At 37.9% G+C, this 19743-nt stretch overlaps 1 protein-coding gene across 13 annotated transcripts in view; it reads left to right on the top strand.

The window, feature by feature from the left end:
* Nucleotides 1-19743, top strand: part of SCAF4 (SR-related CTD associated factor 4) — a 51198-nt gene that overhangs the window by 19339 nt on the left and 12116 nt on the right. For 4 of the 13 annotated variants that reach the window (XM_068912103.1, XM_009667615.2, XM_068912150.1 and 1 more), the window contains exons 7-20: nucleotides 317-493; nucleotides 852-952; nucleotides 1441-1500; nucleotides 2683-2791; nucleotides 3132-3299; nucleotides 4863-4948; nucleotides 6374-6564; nucleotides 8841-8941; nucleotides 10023-10136; nucleotides 10829-10985; nucleotides 12588-12742; nucleotides 18293-18455; nucleotides 18584-18664; nucleotides 18769-18957. In XM_068912103.1, coding sequence (XP_068768204.1) covers nucleotides 317-493; nucleotides 852-952; nucleotides 1441-1500; nucleotides 2683-2791; nucleotides 3132-3299; nucleotides 4863-4948; nucleotides 6374-6564; nucleotides 8841-8941; nucleotides 10023-10136; nucleotides 10829-10985; nucleotides 12588-12742; nucleotides 18293-18455; nucleotides 18584-18664; nucleotides 18769-18957 — 1852 coding nt within the window. The remainder of the gene's footprint in view (nucleotides 1-316; nucleotides 494-851; nucleotides 953-1440; nucleotides 1501-2682; nucleotides 2792-3131; nucleotides 3300-4862; nucleotides 4949-6373; nucleotides 6565-8840; nucleotides 8942-10022; nucleotides 10137-10828; nucleotides 10986-12587; nucleotides 12743-18292; nucleotides 18456-18583; nucleotides 18665-18768; nucleotides 18958-19743) is intronic. The other 9 variants (XM_068912129.1, XM_068912160.1, XM_068912183.1 and 6 more) reach the window with 5 other exon arrangements.

The raw sequence follows: 19743 nt of genomic DNA, 5'->3' as shown, positions 1-19743 counted from the left end.
AAGAATTCTTTTTGATCCTCCAAAATGAGGAAGGTTAAGCCAGTTAAGTGTATTTGTCTGTCTCTTTTCAAATCTCAATACCTTTCCACCAAAAGATTCTGTTGCAACAGTGTAAAATTAATTTTATTGTACTGATTCAGCTATTGAGCGGGCGAATTGCTATTACCCCAGCTATATTTTTAACTCTGTTTTTAAGATTAAACGCCTGCCTGGTATACCTTTTAAATTCTGAACAGCTCTTGTAAGAGAAGTAGCATTCATGTTAGTTTTTCTGCTTCCCAAAAAAAAAGACTTTAATTCGATATGTATCTTGTAGCTTCAGCAGATTCTTCAGACTTTTCAGCAGCCTCCAAAACCCCAGTCACCAGTCATAGATAACACTGTGATGGCTCAGGTTCAAGCTATTACTGCTCAGTTGAAGACTACAGCAGCACAACCACCAGAACAAAAAGCTGTTTTCCCACCACCTGAGCAAAAAACATCATTTGACAAGGTAAGTCTTCATTTGTTTTTTGTGTTTAACAACTTAAAACACAACAGAAGGTTGTTTGATGGATACCTCTCAATGCCTACCATTTGTTAGGAAAAAAAACAGCACAGATTTTGTTCCTTGTCTTCTAGTTTGGAGGTTGCTTTCCTGTTCTTTTTCATCAAGTATAGGCTTTTTGTGCTTTCCAAAGCCGAACAAAATCGGTTTCGAAGAGTTTGGTTAACTTCGTTTTTTTTCTCTGCTTATAGTCTTTTCTTCAATTCCAGAGCTGCAAGTAAGACATTGCTAGTAAGGATATTTTGGTTGCCAACTGTACAAAAAAACTGAAAAAAAAAAGTTGGCTCAATGTAATTTCTTTCAGAAGCTGCTAGATCGATTTGATTATGATGATGAACCAGAAGCAGTGGAAGATTCAAAGAAGGAAGATTCAGCTCCTTCTCCTTCAGTTTCTCAGCCAGCTTTGTAAGTTTTGTGGTCATAATGCAATTAATTATCTTTGTAACCCAAAGATTTTTAGAACAAAGCTTTGGTTAAAAATCGAAGTTACTCGAATGCTTTGTCGTTAGAGTCCAAAGTTAAACCACTACTTCAGTTGTTGTATTTTCTTACTTCACTGTGCCAGTGTAAGTTTGGCACGTTGCATCATTGATTGAGGAAAGTGTTTGATAGAAAAAACTCGGTTTTGGTTGCAAGATGAGTTTTCTGTTTTTATTGCACGACTGAGTGTATCAAGGCATTGTTATTAATCAGCTGGATTGCTTTGCTGGCGGTGGCGAAGATGCTATTCTGAACATTGTAGTACTTCTATATATTAACTATTTTAGAACTTAAAATTGGCTTTGCAGCTTTAAGATCTCAAATGTTAAATACCCATGCAAACTAACTCAGACCCCTCTTCCCCTTGTGATATGCATTATGATAAAGTCTTTAATTACATGATCACATACTAGTTTTTTTCACAGGACCTCTCTTTCATTCAGTGCACAGGCTGGATGGTGCTCAATACCTGGGTTAGTCAATATTTCTTTTTTCCCTGCTTCAGTATGTGGCCCCGTGTCTTATTTTCTGTATATGCCATCCAAACCCTGCTCTGAAAAACAGAATCACTAACTTTGTCATTAGCTTTTTTTTACTGTGTTCATCACCTTAAGCACTTCAATGTTGCACAAGTGTTAGTTCATTTAGGTGCCCTTTAGGTAAATTTGTAGCATTTTCCCTATTACACAGACGGGAACTCTGGAGTTCAGAAAGATGAGGTAGGTCAAACATCTCCACTGTTTGTGTATTCTCAATTAGAGGTTGCTGGACTAGGCTTTTCAGCACGTTTATACGCTGCCTATAGCGCTCTGAAGCCTTTGTCCTTACTACTTTATAGCTGCGTAAGATGCTTCTGAAAATTGGATTTCAGTAGTCTCATTTTGTGCCTACAAAATGAGAGATACTCTCTCTGAAAAATTGAGCTGTCCAGAATCATGTAAGACTTGTAGGGCACCTGTATCTCAAAATACTGCACAGTTCCATTCATGTAACCATGAAATTCCTTTATCTTTTTGAAATCTTGTTTAGTTTGTTATATGAACAGCATCCTGTAAGCAGGTCCTGTTAACTGTACAAACCTCATTAATTCCCTGAGCACTGTCCATTCTGTGTGTTGAATCGGGAAGTAAATGGCATTACTGTAATCCCTGTGTTATACACATATCCCTTCTCCTCTGCCCTAAACTCCTCCCAGACTTCAAGTTCCTCTTCCAAAGCTTGGAGACACTAAAGGGTTTTTTTCAGCAAAAGTGTGGCCAATTTATTTTTCCTTGAGGAAAAAGGCTCACTTCTGTTGTTCCTGAAAGAGGAATTGGTAAGAAAGATAGATAGCCCGAGGTAGACACCCTTCATGATATATACTTCCATAGACTGAGCAGTTTAGCAGGATCATACGATTACAGGGGGGGAAGGAGGTTTAAGCATGTAGGTAGCAGTTGTTAAAATGTTAAAGGGCTCCTCTTACAGTGGAGAAAAGATAAAGAAGCCATTCTTCTTGGGTTTGTTTTTGCTTTTTAGAAGAGAAGTGGGATCTTAATGAAGATCACTTTTCTTTCTGAATTTGAAGCAAGAATGCATACGTGTACATGGGAATATGTAAAATAAAGGCAAAAAATATCTATTGACTTTTCTCACCAAAATCTTACTGGTTTTAGTGGATTTCCAGGAGAAGGTATGCAACAGCCAGTATTTCCACAACTCCCAAATATGGATCCTTTTCAGCAACGAATGATGGGAATACAGCAGGATCCAATGCGCCACCAGGTAACTTTTTTTATTTGTTAAAGATATTTTGGTTTTAAAATTGTTATCTTAGTCTTTTGTGTTTTGTCCCTTTGTTTGGTGGAGAAGCAAGGAAGGAATGCTGCTATTAAGTGAAGAGTGAATATCACTTAGCTCTCCAACTTTCCAGAGAAAGTTGTTTTCATTCTCTGTTCTAATACACCTTTGAAGAACATAAGTTGCTTAACCTGCTTTATCCTTTTCAGGCTTCTGGCCTTATATTGTGACTTTGGGGTAGAGGGACAATTTTACTCTGAGCGAACTGGAAAATCTAATAGAGTTTTATCCTCACTGGAAGTTTATGCGTTCTTTTTCCCTGAAGGTTCCCCTTCCTCCTAATGGGCAAATGCCGGGTTTCGGTCTCCTGCCTACCCCGCAGTTTCCACCCATGGCTCAGCCTGTGATACCGCCAACAGCACCCGTGCAGCAAACTTTTCAGTCTCCTTTCCCAGTACAGAGTGAATCACATATGCAGAAAACACATCAGCAGGTAAGGACCCTTTCCAATAAATAAGTACTTATGTATATTTGAGAAAGTTAAATATTAGAACACAGTTTGTTCAAGAGGAGAAATATCATGATAACCATGTATGGAGAAAGGCCTCTGAGGGAAACTTCTCTGCGAGGAATGTGGATAGCCACAGTGCTACATGACAAGTTTGATATTTCAGCAGTTTAGCAGAAGCAGCACGTATATGTTGTGTGCCTCTTTCTGTGAAAGACTTTGGATTGCCTCTTGGTTGTCTGCTTCTCAGTTCCCCTCGTTGTCCGTCTTCCATCTCCATCATGCTTCAGGAATCTTTTGTTCACCAGAGTTCTAATAACGTAATCTCATTCTGGAGAGAAATTATTTGAAAAAACTAGTTTTGAAGGGCTCACTAGGTCTATGAAGTAGTCAAAGTGGACTCAGAAGTCTGTAAAAGTTCTAAAAAACTGAAAGCGTATGTAAACACCTCCTCCTGTTCTTAAGGTTTTGGAGGGTATTATTCATTCAGTGACTGGCTCCTGTTAAGAAGAAGTCAAAAAGCAAGACTGTTTTTGAGCCTATATATTTAAAAAAAAAAAAAAAGTTTTAGAAGTTCCTGAAGTAGATGCTAACATTCTCCATCTGAAAAAAGTTTTTAAAGGAGTTTTTTTTAGGAGCCTGTAGATAATGTTGGGGTGCTGAAAATTATGATATACTTGCAGCAATTGAATATATTTACTTCTTTTATTCCAAGAAAATAGAATTTTAAAATGAGAAAAATGGTACTAGGCTGTCTTTATGTGGTGACCTGTGATATCACGAGTTCTAGAAATTATTCTTTCTTTCCACTTGGAAGAAGCAGCTACTTCTCAAGAATATCTTTGTAACCAGTTTGTTAGTCTTGACATCTGAGAGATTGTCTGTTCAGATATTCCCTGCCAGGGTTGCATCCTGAAGACTATTTAGAGTTTGGGCAGGACCCAGTATGTTTTGGATTCCTTCCAGCAGAACTGTCTTACAGGATTGGTTAGGGTTTTCTTTTTCTTTGTTTTTTTGCTTTTTAAGATCTGTATCTAGAAGTCGTGTCCTGTGTTGCTTGCTTTAAACTTAAGCAAGTGGTCAGATATTTATAACCCCCAATTTCTTTAATTTACGTTCACAACTTTAAACTATTTCATTTTAAGGGGGAAACTCATTCTTTAAATACTGTAAGTACCTTTATGCAAGTTTTCAGGAACATAATGTAGGCAAAACGTGGATGAACGTCAGAGAAATAGGATACAGGTTCTTCTTCATTTGTTGTACTATGTAGCTGTGACTTAAATCAAACATTTAAATACATGTAAATTAATTTATGAACTGTTTTCAATATGTTTTCACAGTGATTGTATTAAATTCATTTAATACTGGCCTATCTCCCCGTTACTGACTATATAGTGGTGGTGAAGTTTCCGACGAGAATTGAATTACATTTCAGTTTCACGTACATGAGTAATTAGTATAATTTTAGTGCTGTTACGTAATTCAGTTAAGGCACAAAGTGAAATAAAATGCTCAGAGTAAAAACAATCAAACTTAATATTTTAGGATATGGAAGTGGAACAGCCCCCTATTCAAGAAGGAAAAAGACATGTTTCTGACAACAGAAAGTCAAGATCTAGATCTGCATCAAGGTAAATCAGTGGAAGCTCTTTTAATGAGGATTTACATTAATCAAGGATTGGAAGAAACTTCAGTGCATCATGTCCAAAATTTGAAAGTGCTATGCTAATTTTGTATGAGTACTGAGGAGTTTTAGGCTGATATAGCCTGGAGCTCAGAGAATCTGTTTTTGTGCTGCCAAATCTACCGTGGGGCTGGTAACTGCTAACTGTGAGACAACAATGAATAGCTGGTAGGTGAGCTAACTCCTTGAACTGTTGCTGAAGCTCATTTCCAATGCCGTAGGACACAATCCTGTTAACTGTATTTCCTGCTGGCTACATGGATGCCCTATTCTGCACACTTTGTGTTGCTTTTCTTAGGTGTCCGGCTCTATTGTACAGGTCGAGTTCTGTTAAAGAATGCCGAAAGACACATTTATCAGTGGACTCCCTTTTTGATTTAGTTTAAGGTTTAATTGCAAGAAATTACTGTCCTTTTATTTTGTTTCTGCATGGGCAACACCAGTGAATTTCTTGGTAAAGTCAAACTGCCAAGGGCTTTATTTAAATCCCCTTTGCATGGTGGGGAAAGACCCTTTCAACCTCTTGCCTCTCAGGGGAGTCATGAGGATAAGTTCCGCTAACTACTGGATGTTAGTGGAACGTGATGGTAATGGGAAGCAGATTAGTGACTTAAGGATTTGTATACCTTTGAAAGCTGGCTACCTTCTAAAGGAAATGGGAGATCCATACAGTTCTCTTTTTACTAGCAGAGAATAACTTTCATATCTGTCAGTGCTGGCTAAATTTTAGGGAGGCAAAATGTGATAATTTAATCTTACCTGTGCTCTAAAGACACTTTTTCTTAGGAAGAGATCTCTGATCCAGTGTGCTGTGGTTCTTTGCCTGTCAGAGAGGCAGTTGCCCATGTATCAGCTGAGCGAACAGATCTGGCTCCAATACTAAAGCACAACCATCTACTTAATTACCTGTCCTCCTCTTTGCCAAACTTCATACGACTACTTTGAAAGTTTATTCTCTCTTTCAGACCCTGAGTTGCTTAGATTTTGATCACTATGTTAAATATAATTTCACTGTCGGAATTTATTTTTAACCTCTTTTTTTAGCAGTTCTTTTGTAAAAGCAGCAAACACTTTCCTCATTTAAGCAGATGACGTTTTCTTTCTATTATAGCGTGACATAGGTTTGATTCTCACTTCAGCACAAAACTGATGCAGACAAGATAGGAAATTTAAAACTAATTGACTGTTTAGCTGGAGTGCTGCTGTAATAATTTGCTGTAGTTCTAAATGCATGTGAATGGATCTGGATTTATTTATTTTTCACGACTGAACACATACCTGATCAGTTAAATAGATGTGTGAAGTAGCTATCTGTCTATCTCTGTTGGTGTCTGGGTTAGAAAGATTGAATTGAAATTGTTGTTTAAATTAGGTCACCTAAAAGGAGGCGTTCAAGATCTGGCTCCCGATCTCGAAGATCGCGTCATCGTCGATCTCGCTCTCGATCCAGGGATAGACGCCGACACTCTCCTAAGTCTCGGTCGCAAGAAAGACGTGAACGTGAGAGAGAGAGAGAACGCAGGTCAAAAGGCCTTCCTCAGATAAAGTCAGAAACTGTTAGTGGTAAGTTTATTCTTCCCGTTTGTTGTTGATGATACTTTGCAAGTTTTGCTAGTACCATTTTTCAGATGCTCAGGATCTTTCTCTTTCACATACAGATTTTTTTTGTGCCCAGTATTTTCTTGAATGAGTTCTAGAGTTCTATGAGGTTGAAGAAATTACTGTGCTTTCAGACAAACACTGTATCTGTATAGGAGTACATTAACAAGAAAAGCTTAGGTATTTTAGAAGAACTATAAATGTGAAGGAGAATGCTTCTTTTATAACTGTTAGACCCAAAAAACGTTATATTTATCTTGTCCAGTCCACTTACCCTCACTACATAATGTCTGCTCGGGCTATCCCAGAAGAGGACTCTTAATCTGACTACAATACTTCACTGATAAGTTTTTATTTTTTTATTTTTTAAATTAACAAACTACCATCTTGCCAAAAACATATGCTAGAGATCATTCAGTATATTGTGGGGGGAAAAAGACACATTCAAGTTTTATAACTCGTAACCATTTTGTCTGTCTTTGCTCTGTTTCCAACTCTTACAGTGCTAGAGATCAGAGGCTGAGTTTAGATAAGTATTGTCAGGTTATTAGTAATTTATAGGTAAAACTTCAGATTTTGGCCGCCTTGCTCTTCGAAGAAATTTAGCTTTGTCTTAGGTCTTTTTCTTGGAGTCACCAGTGAATCAGGTGAAGGTTGCAAACAGCTTAGTGCCATTTGGAATGCTTTCTCTGATCCAGATCGTCCTTTCCTTCTCTGTCCTTTTTTCTTGGGTTTAGTACTATTTGATATGGGCCTTGGGACTCATCGAAACAAAACAGGAGTACTGTGATTTGTTTTCACAAACATGAGTGCTGTGATTTGTTTTCGCAACTATTTTAAGGCTGGCAAGAATTAATTCACCACATCCCTGTTCTTCCTTACCCTCATATTAGACGATTTGACCTTTCTGGAAGATCTGTAAGGTGGAAATATTTTGGCTCTAAAATGAGGAAGGAAAAAACTGAAACACTGCATTTTTCTTTCCTTTGAAACATGTATGGTAAAGTAGATTGAACAACAAGAAGTTGAGCACGTGATTATAATTTCTATAATGATTCAACATTGTGTATCTCTATTAAATCTGTAGAGAAGATTTGACCTGGAAAACCCAAAGGCTAATGTTCTGGATTCTGAAATAATCCTGGCTTTGGCTCTGTTTATAGACAACATGTAGTTCTCTTCTGCATATTCCCTGGGGATGTGAAATCTTCCCTGGCATTATCAAGTAAAATGAGAACATTCTTCTTGATGTAAAAGCAACAAAAGCTAAAAACCCCCCACTGTTTAACTAGCCAAAACCTTAGGGATGACAATACCATTAATTTAAAAGAACTGCAGAAGTTGGTAGCTGTTAGTTTAAAAGCTTACCAGCAGTGCTGTAAGATATGCTTTTTGCCAGCATCACTACCGGATTCTGCCACATCAGACTCTCTGAGTCTTAGCAGTTACATATCACTTAGTGGGGAAAGCATAGATGATGAGTGTTAAATGTTGCCACAATAGTCTTTAGCGAATATAATATTTTGAGCTCATCTAATGTTTTGTTAGCCTGAAGAATGAAGCGAGATATAAGCATGTTGCTGACTCTTTCATGACAGAAAAATCTCCTTTCAATAATTTTTCTCTTAACCATAGAAGGGAATGGCATTGAATAGGTCACTAAAGAGGATATAAGTTCTGTTACTCATTGTAGTTGATTTGTCACCACGTTCTGGAGGAAAATCTCACTAGTAATGGGTGTGTCACCATAAGCAATCTAACTATCATCTTGCTAGTAAGTACCGTCTGTAACTTGTGATGCTGGCCTGTAGCTTGGATTTCAGAGTAATGAGAGTGAGTTACCTTGTTGCGGAATATCCACCATATGTGTTGGGATATTTTGTGGAGCAGTGTTAGCAGCAAAGCATTTTTTTCCTTTTTCTGATTTGCAGAGCTCACAGTCTGAACTTGCAAGTCACTTTAATATTAATTAACCAGAGAGCTTGTTAGTGAGTGCTTTCTAACAATGATTGTGATGTAGTTGCTGTGGTTAACTCTCTTAACTCAGCTCCAGGCAGACAAAAAAGAAGTTTCTTTCAAATACTCCTTTTAAAGATTAAAAAATACATTTTAATATTAGCAGGCTTTTTCATTTGAATGTCATAAGTGACTCTTAACAAGACTATTTTGACATTTTTTGCCTTGTGAAATCTGTATTTACAAGTGCTTTTAAAGCCTGAGTTAACTCTTTCTGATTGTAGTCTGTAGTACTACGCTTTGGGTAGGACAACTTGACAAAAGGACTACTCAACAGGATGTTGGAAGTCTTTTGGAGGAGTTTGGCCCAATTGAATCAATAAATGTAAGTATGAATGGCGTAGTGCAAGCTACTTTGGCATGCCTTGGTTACAGAAAGGCTTTTCAGTCTAAGTTAAGCCAGAATTTTTTGATACGTTCATAGTAGTCAGCAGCTGTATTTTTCTATATTCTAACCAAATTTGTGTGTTTTCTAACCTGTAAACTCAATTCATTTGGGTGCTTGGTGGGGGGGGAGACAGTTGCTTTAGCATAGCTTGCCATTTAAAAAAAGAATGCCCTTGGGGTTAATCCAGAAGATTACCCCACTTTCAGAAAACTCATGCTTTCTCTAATGAGAACGGAATGATAAAAAGCCGTTGAGGAGGTTAGGTACAGGATAAATACTGTGCTACTGAGTTTGTTGTTTTTCTGCTCCAGTTTGTTATCTGGTTGCAGAAATGTAGACTCTCAGCTGGTGTTTTTGTTGCGTTTGCTTATTTCTCTTCTGTCATTTTAGAGGTAAACTTGGAAAAGTGTTGTTAAGCTTTGTTATGTTAAGGATATATTATATATAAACAATGGTTTTGTTCCACTGGCTATGCAATTTTATTTAAAGAAAACAAACAAAAAATGTAGCATGAGGTTGTAACTTGCTTGCAATTTCCTAGTTTTATAAAACAAGATGGAATTTTTTTCCTCAAAAGCATTAAAAATAAAAATTGTAATAAACCTGCAGATGAAATTGTGTATGAAGGTGCAGTTGGCAATTTGTGCTATCTGGAATAAAGTGAGGCATGAGAGTTTCTTGTTTCTTCCAACAGATTAACTAATTCCAAGGCTGCAGCACTTACATGAGTACTACTTTTTAGCCATTTTAAGGATAAAATATGCAACACCAATTCATCTTCTCACATGGAATAGAGTTATAAGCTTCCCACATAAGAAGTTCCTTTCTGTTTACCAGAAATTTTTATTTCAGGAAGATATGTGCTAGCTTAGCTTTTTAAACATTCTCTTCCGTGATTCTGTAGTCCTCTCTGAGAAATGTGCTGATGCTCCAGCTTACTGTAATTAAACTCTTACGTTATTCGTTACTTTGTTCTTGGGGTAGCAAAACCAAATGTTTTTTCTTAAAATACAAACAGATGATACCGCCTAGAGGATGTGCCTATATTGTAATGGTTCACAGACAAGATGCTTATCGTGCCCTACAAAAATTGAGCCGAGGCAACTTCAAAGTCAATCAGAAATCTATAAAGGTATTTCTTGGGAAGTGTCAAATTGTTCAAAACTTATTGTATTCTTAACATTTTTTAATGTATTCTAGACTTCTCTGTATTCTAGATATGCTATTTTGTAAATTTATGTGAATGAACTGCTTTTTTTCCTGGTAAGTATTCTTCCTGCTCTGTAATGTGACTCATGGAACTTGTATCAGTTTCCCTAAAAGACTGCCAGTAATTATATCTTTGACCAGCAAAAAGCGTGCCCTCCTTTAAGTCATTACAGTGGACTGTTAACTGTGTTTTTCTTGCTGCTGGTTATTTTTTCTTAGAACTGAGTTTAATTCTATGTTCAAAGAGTACTAATAAATACGGTAGAACTCGTTCATTAGTCCAGTTCTTCCTTTTGTAGAACACCACACTAGAGCGGCACTGTCCTCTGAAGTGAAATAGTTAGCTGAAATGACTGGGGAACACCTGAAGAAACCACTTTTTTGCATTTTTACAAATTGTATGCAAGAATCAAACCTGAATAGCACATAAGAACTAATTCTGCTTTAAGTAACTCTTATTTCAGAGTTTTGTAACTAAACTGCTTTTCCGGCTGTTTCAATTAGAGTATTCTCTTTTGCTCCCTAACCTCAAGCTGTAATGCTGTTTTGTGAAAACTGAAAATTAAAGCCATTCAAGTGAAAACATTTTACTGATTGCATATATTTTTTCCCAAGATTGCGTGGGCTTTGAATAAAGGAATAAAGCCAGATTACAAGCAGTATTGGGATGTAGAATTGGGTGTTACCTATATACCATGGGACAAAGTGAAACCTGAAGATCTTGAAAGCTTTTGCGAAGGAGGAATGTTGGACAATGAAACTCTCAGTCCAGGTAAAATATTGCTAGATCTTAAAATGTTTTTCAATAGTTGTCCTTTATGCTCGTGTACTGAAGTTGGTGTGGCTGACTTTCCGGACCATGTGAGTTGCATATAAAAGCCCTCAAATGGCTAAGAGATGCAGTATGTGTAACTTGTGGATTGCAGAGGGTTCCTAAGTAGTCAGGGACAGTCCGTTAGGCATTGTGCGGCCCTCGTACGAGGTGGGACTGGGCTAAACAAGGACTTGGGCTGCAGGGGACCTGTCAGCTGCACTGCAGTTTGCTCTCCACAGTAATCCACGTAGGGTGTGTGTGGTACTCACTCGGCAGCCCTTGAGCCAGCACAGACCCCCTCCCGTCCGTGGGAGATATCCCTAACAAGGGAGCCTGCGTTTGAAGTGCTTGTGTAGCAGCTAAGCTGACAGCAACTTTAATATTTCCATTCAAATTGCCTTTTGTTTTCATACTTGAAAAAGTTTCAGTTCCTTCAGCAAGTGTTCTATTTATTTCGACCTAAATAGAATCCTTGTTGTTTTGTATGTAACCGGTGAAAATAGTAGGGTTTTTTGTTTGAATTAAGAAAATTGCGCCTGTTAAAATCAGTAGCTTCAAATCAATTACAGGTTATGTCAGTACAGAGTTGCTAGTGATAAGCTTTAATGCTAGCTGTTGTGGCTTTAAAAGTAGTATTAAATAAAGGCAGTACTTACTTAAAAATTGAAATTATCTTACGTTCTTTGAACTGGCACTTTAGATTGCTTTGCTGATTTTAACTGTGCAGTTGTTGAATGATACGCTGTCTTGTCACTGAAACGTGATTTGAGTGTTACGTCATTCTGTCCAATTTGCTGTAGCTAGGTGGTGGTTATTCTAAACAGTAACATCTCTTCATGGGACTTGCACACAAATAAGTCGTGTGTTTTGTAAATGAGAGTCCAATTAGTGATAAACATAGCCTCAGTGTGTTCCAGTCTTCTCAGTTTTTTTCCTCATTTCCATGATGCCTCTTCTTTGTCCCCCCCCCTCCCTTTTTCTCCCTCAGCTGTCTTTTCCCAAGAGGTATTGGCAGACAGTGGGAGCTGTATTTCTGCTCTAGAAACCTGTAGTTGATGTTACTCTTGTTTTGCTGAGATTGTATATTGTTGTATTCTCATCTTGCTTTGTTAAGAGTTGTAAATGTTGGTTTTTCAAAAATGACTTTTCAAATAAATGAAAAGGCTGCCACGTTGCCCTAGAGTAATGAAATCTATTGAAAGCTTGTCCTAAAACAGCCTTTGTTACAGGTAATGTGTTTCAGAATCCTGAACGTGCGTACCTGCTGTCAGTGCACAGAGCTGAATTGTGAAATGACTAATGAAAGGAACGGATTTACTTGCCATGTTTCAGTGCCAGTGATTTGCTGTACTGTGTTCAAAGTAATTTGGAGATTTTATCTTCAGAAATACCTTTTAAATAATTTTTATTTCTATGGGCTTTTCATTATTTGAAAAATAATTTTAAATAGCTTGATTCGTTGTTTTAAACATCACAAAACATACTGGTTTTACATGGCAGTACTTGACTACTTGTCCACTTCTACTGAACCTTTTTTTTTTTTTTTTTTTTTTAATATAGAGTGGAAGGGGATTCCCAAGAAGTCTGAAAATGAAGTAGCTCAAAATGGAGGTGCAGAAGCTACGCATAATGAACCAGTGTCACCTATACCTAAAGCTTTACCTGTTCCAATTCCTGTTCCCATGCCTGCACCAATAACTGTACCTCCTCCACAGGTGAGAATTGCTTCTCATTTGCTCTGCATATTTCAACAAAAACTTAAATTTAAATAATCATTCAAGATGGCAATACATAAGTTACAGGGAGGGAGGAAACATGATTGATAGCTTAAGTCGTTGATTTTGTTTGTGTGTTTTATGTTGTTGTCCTCAGCTGTAACTGCTCTTGTCTTGGCCATGCTGGCAATTTGTGTAGGTAATTTTCCTGTGCCAAAAATCCAGTACGCACCTGAAATCAGTTACTTGAGCTTTCCCTCATAAAAGAGCAACGCAGTGTAATTGAAGAACTCTTCCTGTTCTGCTAAGTCACAGTGGCAATGGAAGACTTGAAAAACCAAGCCCATTAGGGTTGGGAGCACGTTTTGTGTCCAGTAGGAACAAGAGCTTCTGGTTTCATTCCCTTGAAAAGGGATGTACTTTGTATATACCCAAACAGCCGTGGGAACAGAGTCAGCGCATGGTTAGTGGGAAGGATGGAGGATTTGCTTCGAAACCTCACTGCTGCCCTGAACCAAAATGCTAATGCAGACATAGCCTGTCAGGTCTTTCTTCAAAGTACTCTTAAGTCTCTACTTCTAATATCCACTGTCTCCATCCAGAAGAAATCATTACAGTAGATTCTTTTTATTAATGAGATGAGTTGCATCCTCTCAATTTTATGATTGCCTTATTTATTTTTCTGATTCTGCTTAACTAATTTCCCTCACTATTGATTTAAATAAGGTACAGACCATCTAATATATGCAAATTGCTTTCATTTTTGTTCATATTCTGTATACTTTTATTGAATAGCCTTTGGGAAGCCAATTTAAAAAATTTCATGCTATTCATTTGTTGCTGTCATGCTTCTTCAGTCAAAGTTATTGTTTTATGTTCATTTTTTAAAATAACTGTCTAAAATTTTACTATTAAACAACATGTAGTAATAGTTATTCCCTCTAATGTTTTATAATCTGTTTTTCTTTTGGCTTTACTTATTGATAAAGGAAGGTTACTAGTTTTAATGTAATAGTTTTTCTGGTCACTTAAAATAGTAGTATACCTTTTCCCGAAGGGAAAAGTTTGAATATAACTATTTTAAAAGTTGGGAAAATAGGATTTGTGAACTACAACATGACAGAAAGTCAGAAAAGACTGGGAGCTCAAATTGTTCAAAGACAAATAATTTAGCCAGCTCTATGATTTCAGAACATAGAATATTGAACTCTGTGTTGTTTTGACACAGAATTCTTGTAGTGCTGTAAGGTATTTTCAGTAAATGAGCACGTGGGTCAAAATTTGAATTTCAGAGAGCTTTAATACTGATTAGCTGCAATTTAAATTACCTGTAGTTAATACAAGTGTTTTTGTTCATTTTCATTGACTCCATACTGAAAAACAAGTGTAAATAAGAAACTCACCAGTTTCATAACATGAGAGTGAAACTAGTTTATTTCAGTCTCATCAGCTTTGATATTTTTTACTATGGCAAAGAAACTTTTCTTGTAGTCTTTGCAAATTCAGACTAAGATCAGGGAGCTGTATTTGGTCTTTGTCTCTGGCTTCACTACAAACTGTTTTAGGCTCTATTATACTTGACCAGTTCAGTTGTCCTCTGCAGGGTGCCATAAACTAAAATAGTTTAATGGTTTGTAAATAGTCTTCAAAACTTAAAAATTTGGTTCAGCTGTGATGTAAATGGTGTTAGTGGTAAAAGTAATTTGGTTTTGATGTTCAGATATGTAAATATGACCTAATACCTAAAGGAAACAGCTTATTGAATGCTACTTTTTTGTTTAAATCACTTTATGGAATACCTTTGCGGTTTATTTAGCTGATGTATTTTTGTCCTGTGGTACAAGTAGAATCGCTCTCATTTGCGTTTGGCTTCGGTGTTAAGGGCTGTAAGATGTGTGGAGGTTGCTACGAAGTGGGGAGTAGCTGCTCATGCTGTCAGACCTGGAGTGGGTTTTGGCACAGTGATACCAGCATGCTCCATCCGTCTTGTCAGCGTGCTCCCCTGGCAGCCAGGGAAAACCCCCTGTACACCCTGGTCCCTCTGACCGTGGAAGCAGGTTTGACATGCGTGGTATATCAAACCTGCTGTTCTGATATATTGTCCTAATTTAGGCTGTGGTGATCAAGCACAGCACTGCCTAACAGGTACCTCCGAACAGCTCCAGCTGCATGGTTGCTGCACCACGATATTCTTCCTTTTCTCACTTCTTGATCACCTTTTTTGCTGTGCTTGTTCCTCTCTTTCTCTGCCCCAATCTTCTCCCAAGTAAACAACTCTCCTCTAATTACTTTTTCCCCGTTGGTCCCAGTTTTGCTGCTTCCACCTGAATTTGCTATTTCTGATACCGTTACCTAGGTAATACTGTCCTTGTATGGTATTCCTGTCCTGGATATGGTTACCTAGGTGGTGCTGGCCTTGCAAGGTCCTACACCCTGGAAGACCCTCAGTGCTCCTCTCCAGTCATCTGTGAAGTTTGGCCGTAGCTCATGTAACACTCCTCCTTAACCACCTGCAAAATCCAGCCATTCCTCACAGTGCTGTCTGTAACTTTTGTCAGCTTCTCACGTTGTTACCTGTCACCTCTGGCAATTTCTCGTGTTGTGTCCAGTAGTTTCCCACATCCTGTTCGGTTAGCTTCACTTTAGGCCAGAGCCTAGTCAGCAGATTTTGTCCTCTGCCTGCAGCCCTAACATTCCTCCACTTAAAGGTAGTTATCAGAAGGAGCTGCATCACTCCATTCCCTAGCAGAATCTGAATGGGCCTCCCCTGGTACCTCTGAAGTGGGCTGCACACATAGGAATGGGAGCCCAGCTCTGCTGGACATTACCAGCGAGGGCTGCAAGTAGCTGCAGTCTCGCCTGTTATTGCTGCCGCCACCGTCACCCTTTAATGCAACCTGTGCATAGTAAGGCACTAAAAATCAATAATGTCCCTGTAAGAGTAATAGCCCACGTAGGTAAGTCTAGTTCTTCGGCTTTGATAGCTCGCCCAGCCTCTTCTCAGCCACGGGGTCCTGGGCTGTTGGCAAGCTAGGTAGAATACTTTGCTTGCATCGTGTCACTGGAGTGAGCCCTCTTCTTGCCTGTGGATACGGATATCTGAGCTGTTGCTGAATTTGGTCCCCCCCCCCCCCCAGATCTGAGTCATCTACCTCACGGTCTACTCTGAGGGGAGGTCCGAGTCTTTATTTTTAAGTCATATTGCAGTGTTGAAGCTCAAATTAAATCTATTTATCGGTTATCCAGAATCAATTTCAGTTGAATACCACTTGTGTCAGTTGTGTTACACATTTTTTGCTGGAGGTCATACATTGGAGTTCAGGGTGTTGCTGTGGCCAACCCTCTCCTAAGTTTCCCAGTCCAACCTGAAGTCCCTTCTCCTCATTTAATGGGTTATTAGCCAGAAACAAAGATCCAACTTGAGTGTGTACTTCCCAAATTTCTGGCTGAATTACCCAGTCCTACACTCCTTCTCCCTATACGTGCCTGTAACAGTTGTGCATTGGGCCAGTGTCCATCGCCTACCCCTTGCATTTGAAATTCGCTCCTCCTTGACCGCCTTCCTGCTGGGGGCTCCAGGTGCCCTTGAATATTCACCTGTCTTGGAGCACTCTAAGTAGACTATGCTCTTTTAGTCCACTGGGCCAATTATTCTCCTTCAAGGCTCTGTCTGAGAGGTCTGCAGTAAGAAATAGTTGTACCTGGACGTAGGCCAAACCTCAAGGCATGTTGACTGAGATGCACCTGGTGCTTTGCATGTGAGTTATTGCGGGGTTAGTTATTTCAGGTCCCATTGTTGCTAATAGAATATAGTTTTCCCAGTATTTGACCCCCCCCATTAATAAAGGATCTGCTCAGTAGCATTTCTGTTTCTCTGTTTTATCTAATTCGTTACCTGTTACTCTGAAACTGTTCACCATTTCTCTGTTTGTTACCTGTCAGTTTATTGTCTGTTGGCTCCATCTCTTTAACAAACAGAGAAACTTTAATGCTTTAAATTTTACTTTAAATCGGACGTTATGACGTTTATGCCTAGATTTTACCACCACGTTTTCTCTCCCTTTGTTTAAAGGAAACGTTTTAACATGTTATTTACAAATGCGCATTAGAGTGTTAACTTTTTTGAAAAATTAAACACAACAGTTAAGCGTTAGCAATTAGGTATGAATATCATCTAATGTGTATCTGCGCCATCTTTCTTCAATGTCTATTTCTACTCTGGTTCAATCAGAATATTTCAGTATTCGTTATCCCCTTTCAAGTCATTGAAAGTCATCTGCTTGGGTGCACAGTTTTGCCAACTTTTAACCCATTAAGTACTGATAGCACTTAACTAGCTTCCCAATTGTTTTAAATCCTTCACCTCCTTGATATCCCTCTTTGATTCCTTCTGTTACGTTTACACTCTGTATGTACCCGCTCGCTTAAAAGAACATTACCGCAGTCAGCAGTTCTGTCACTAGGTCTACCTACTTTTCTTCAAGTTGTTTTCCTTTGGAGGATTACTCTGGAAAACAAAAACAATCCTACCAAGGCTATTAGGTTATAAGATTTTTCCAAGCACTTTCCTAAAGCTTTAACTGTGATTAATGGAAACACCTCTAGGGTTACTGAAAGTTAGTGTTCATCCAGTTAATCTGAGCCTTATATGGTGTTCTGGCACCATGACCTGACAGGGTCCTATTCGCTGAAAGGTCCTCAGTGTTCCCCTCCAGTTATCTGTGAAGTTTGGTTTTTGTTCACAAAACACCCCCTTAACCGCATGCTAAACCCAGCAATCCCTCATGGTGCTATCTGTAACTTTTGTCAGTGTAGTTATCTGTCAGCTCAGGCAATTTCTCATGTTGTGTCATATCGAGTAGTTTTCTGTATGCTGTTCAGTTAGCTTAACTTTACACTGGGGCCTAGTCACAGATTATTATAAAACTAAAATTAAAAGTGACACTCTATATTACAGCCGATTCATTAGTTACATTTAATGTAGGTTTTATACTATATTAATGAAAACTATTTTGAGGGTTGATTTATTTTAGATTGGCTTCAATCCAGAAGCAGCTTGACATAAATTGGAATGAAAATCATAGTAGTAATAATAATAATAATAATTGACCAAGGAAGTAAAAATCGCTCTAATGTAATATGCAAACTCGGGTAGTTACAATAACTAGCTAAGGAAATAAGAAAGCTTTTTAATTGCTCCAAAGTTGTGTGCATAATAGTATATCATACTGGTTAGTAAAATTAATTCCAGCTACTGGGTAAAGGCCATATTTAGATGATAGATCAGCATATCTTAACATTAATTTACCACAGAGGATCATCCTTTCTTTAGGAACAGAGGCAAAGAAGATTAATGTTGATACTTTAGGCTGGAGTTCTTTGACTGCTAATTAGATCAATTATTTAAGACACCTTATTGCAGTGTAATTTAAGAGAGCTTAAAATTTTATTGTTTTGATGGACCAAGCACAGAAGAAAGAAGTCCACATTTAAACAGCACATAATCTATTCAGTCTTGATACAACACTTTTTTCCTCTTCCTTTTCTTAGGTTCCACCACATCCATCAGGTCCTCCTGTGGTTGGTGCACTCCAACCCCCTGCTTTCACAGCACCTTTAGGAATCCCACCTCCTGGATTTGCTCCTGGGGTGCCACCACCACCACCGCCTCCATTTTTACGACCTGGGTTCAACCCAATGCATTTACCTCCAGGTATATTTTTGTATTTCTAGAAATATTAAGTCCCTTTTTTAATCACATAGGCAATAAAAGTATTTGCAATATAAACTACACAACTGCATCTGGGTAAAGTGCTGTGTTAATACATACTTTTCTTATAGGCTTTCTTCCTCCTGGACCACCACCTCCTATAACCCCTCCTGTATCTGTTCCTCACACTCCAGCAGTAAACATCCCAAACTGTAAGTGTTTGAATCTTGAGCAAGTGGCTGTAGAAGAAAGGTATCATGCAAGCAGAAAAACTGACTTTTTTTTTTTTTTAAATGTCAATGCAATTATTCCTTAGCTACAGCAGCTGGTGTAAATGAAGACACTACAAAAGATGCATCTGTTGGAAATCCCATCCCAACAGTGGTTTCTGGATCCAGAGGGAATGCTGAAACTAGTGATAGTTCCAAAATATATGGGACTGTTCCACCTCCTGTAGCACCTACTAATGTACCTGCTCCTGTTACCCAAGCTATTCCGCTTCTTGGTAAGTTCTTTTTTGTGTATATATTCTTCAGTTTATTGTTCCCTAAATTTAAAGTAAGATTTTCATTTTGCTCCTGATTTACAGTTTGTTGGAAACAAAAGTGAATTTTTCAACATTTATTCAAATTGCTGTCCTTGTGTTTAGCCTTTAAATAATTTTTAAAGGCTTGATTTTCAACAGAAAAAATAGTAAAACTAGTGTTATTGAAGATCTCTGTTTCCTGAAAAAACAAAAATGCTGTAAATTTTAAATTACAAATTCAGAACGGAAAGACATGCTTCTAGCTTTACAAATTGCAGTTCATAGTGTATAGAAGGTTGCCTTATAAAAAAAAATGTGACATGAACTCTTTTAGGCTTGACTAGTACATGTATAGTGGTTACTGTGAACATAACTTATAGCAGAACAGTATTCTTCTAAAAGTGTATTTTTAAAATCTCTGAAAATATAGCATACTTTTTCTGTATGGAATAAATTATTTTAATAAAAGGAAAAACCAAGAACTTTCATTTAACCCTGCAATATTACAGGTTTTGAAACCTTTTTAGCAATATGCCATTTTGACAAGCAAAGCAAGTTAGCTGGATATCTTACATAGATTATTTTTCATGTTGGGATTTTTTCAGATTTTTGAAGAAATTGCATACCATTTAATGTTACAGAGGTCTACTAAATACTTATTTTAAGATGACCCTTTATGGTTCAGTGTCAAGAATATACTCAAAAGGCAACTATAAATATTTTCCTACTACTTATAATAGGATTGTTCCATGTATGTGATTTCAG

The sequence above is a fragment of the Struthio camelus genome, chromosome 1 (genome assembly GCF_040807025.1).
Source record: "Struthio camelus isolate bStrCam1 chromosome 1, bStrCam1.hap1, whole genome shotgun sequence".
NCBI classification, from domain to species: Eukaryota; Metazoa; Chordata; class Aves; order Struthioniformes; family Struthionidae; genus Struthio; species Struthio camelus.
The sequence above is the reverse complement of the archived record's forward strand: the minus strand, read 5'-3'. Positions and strand labels throughout refer to the sequence as shown.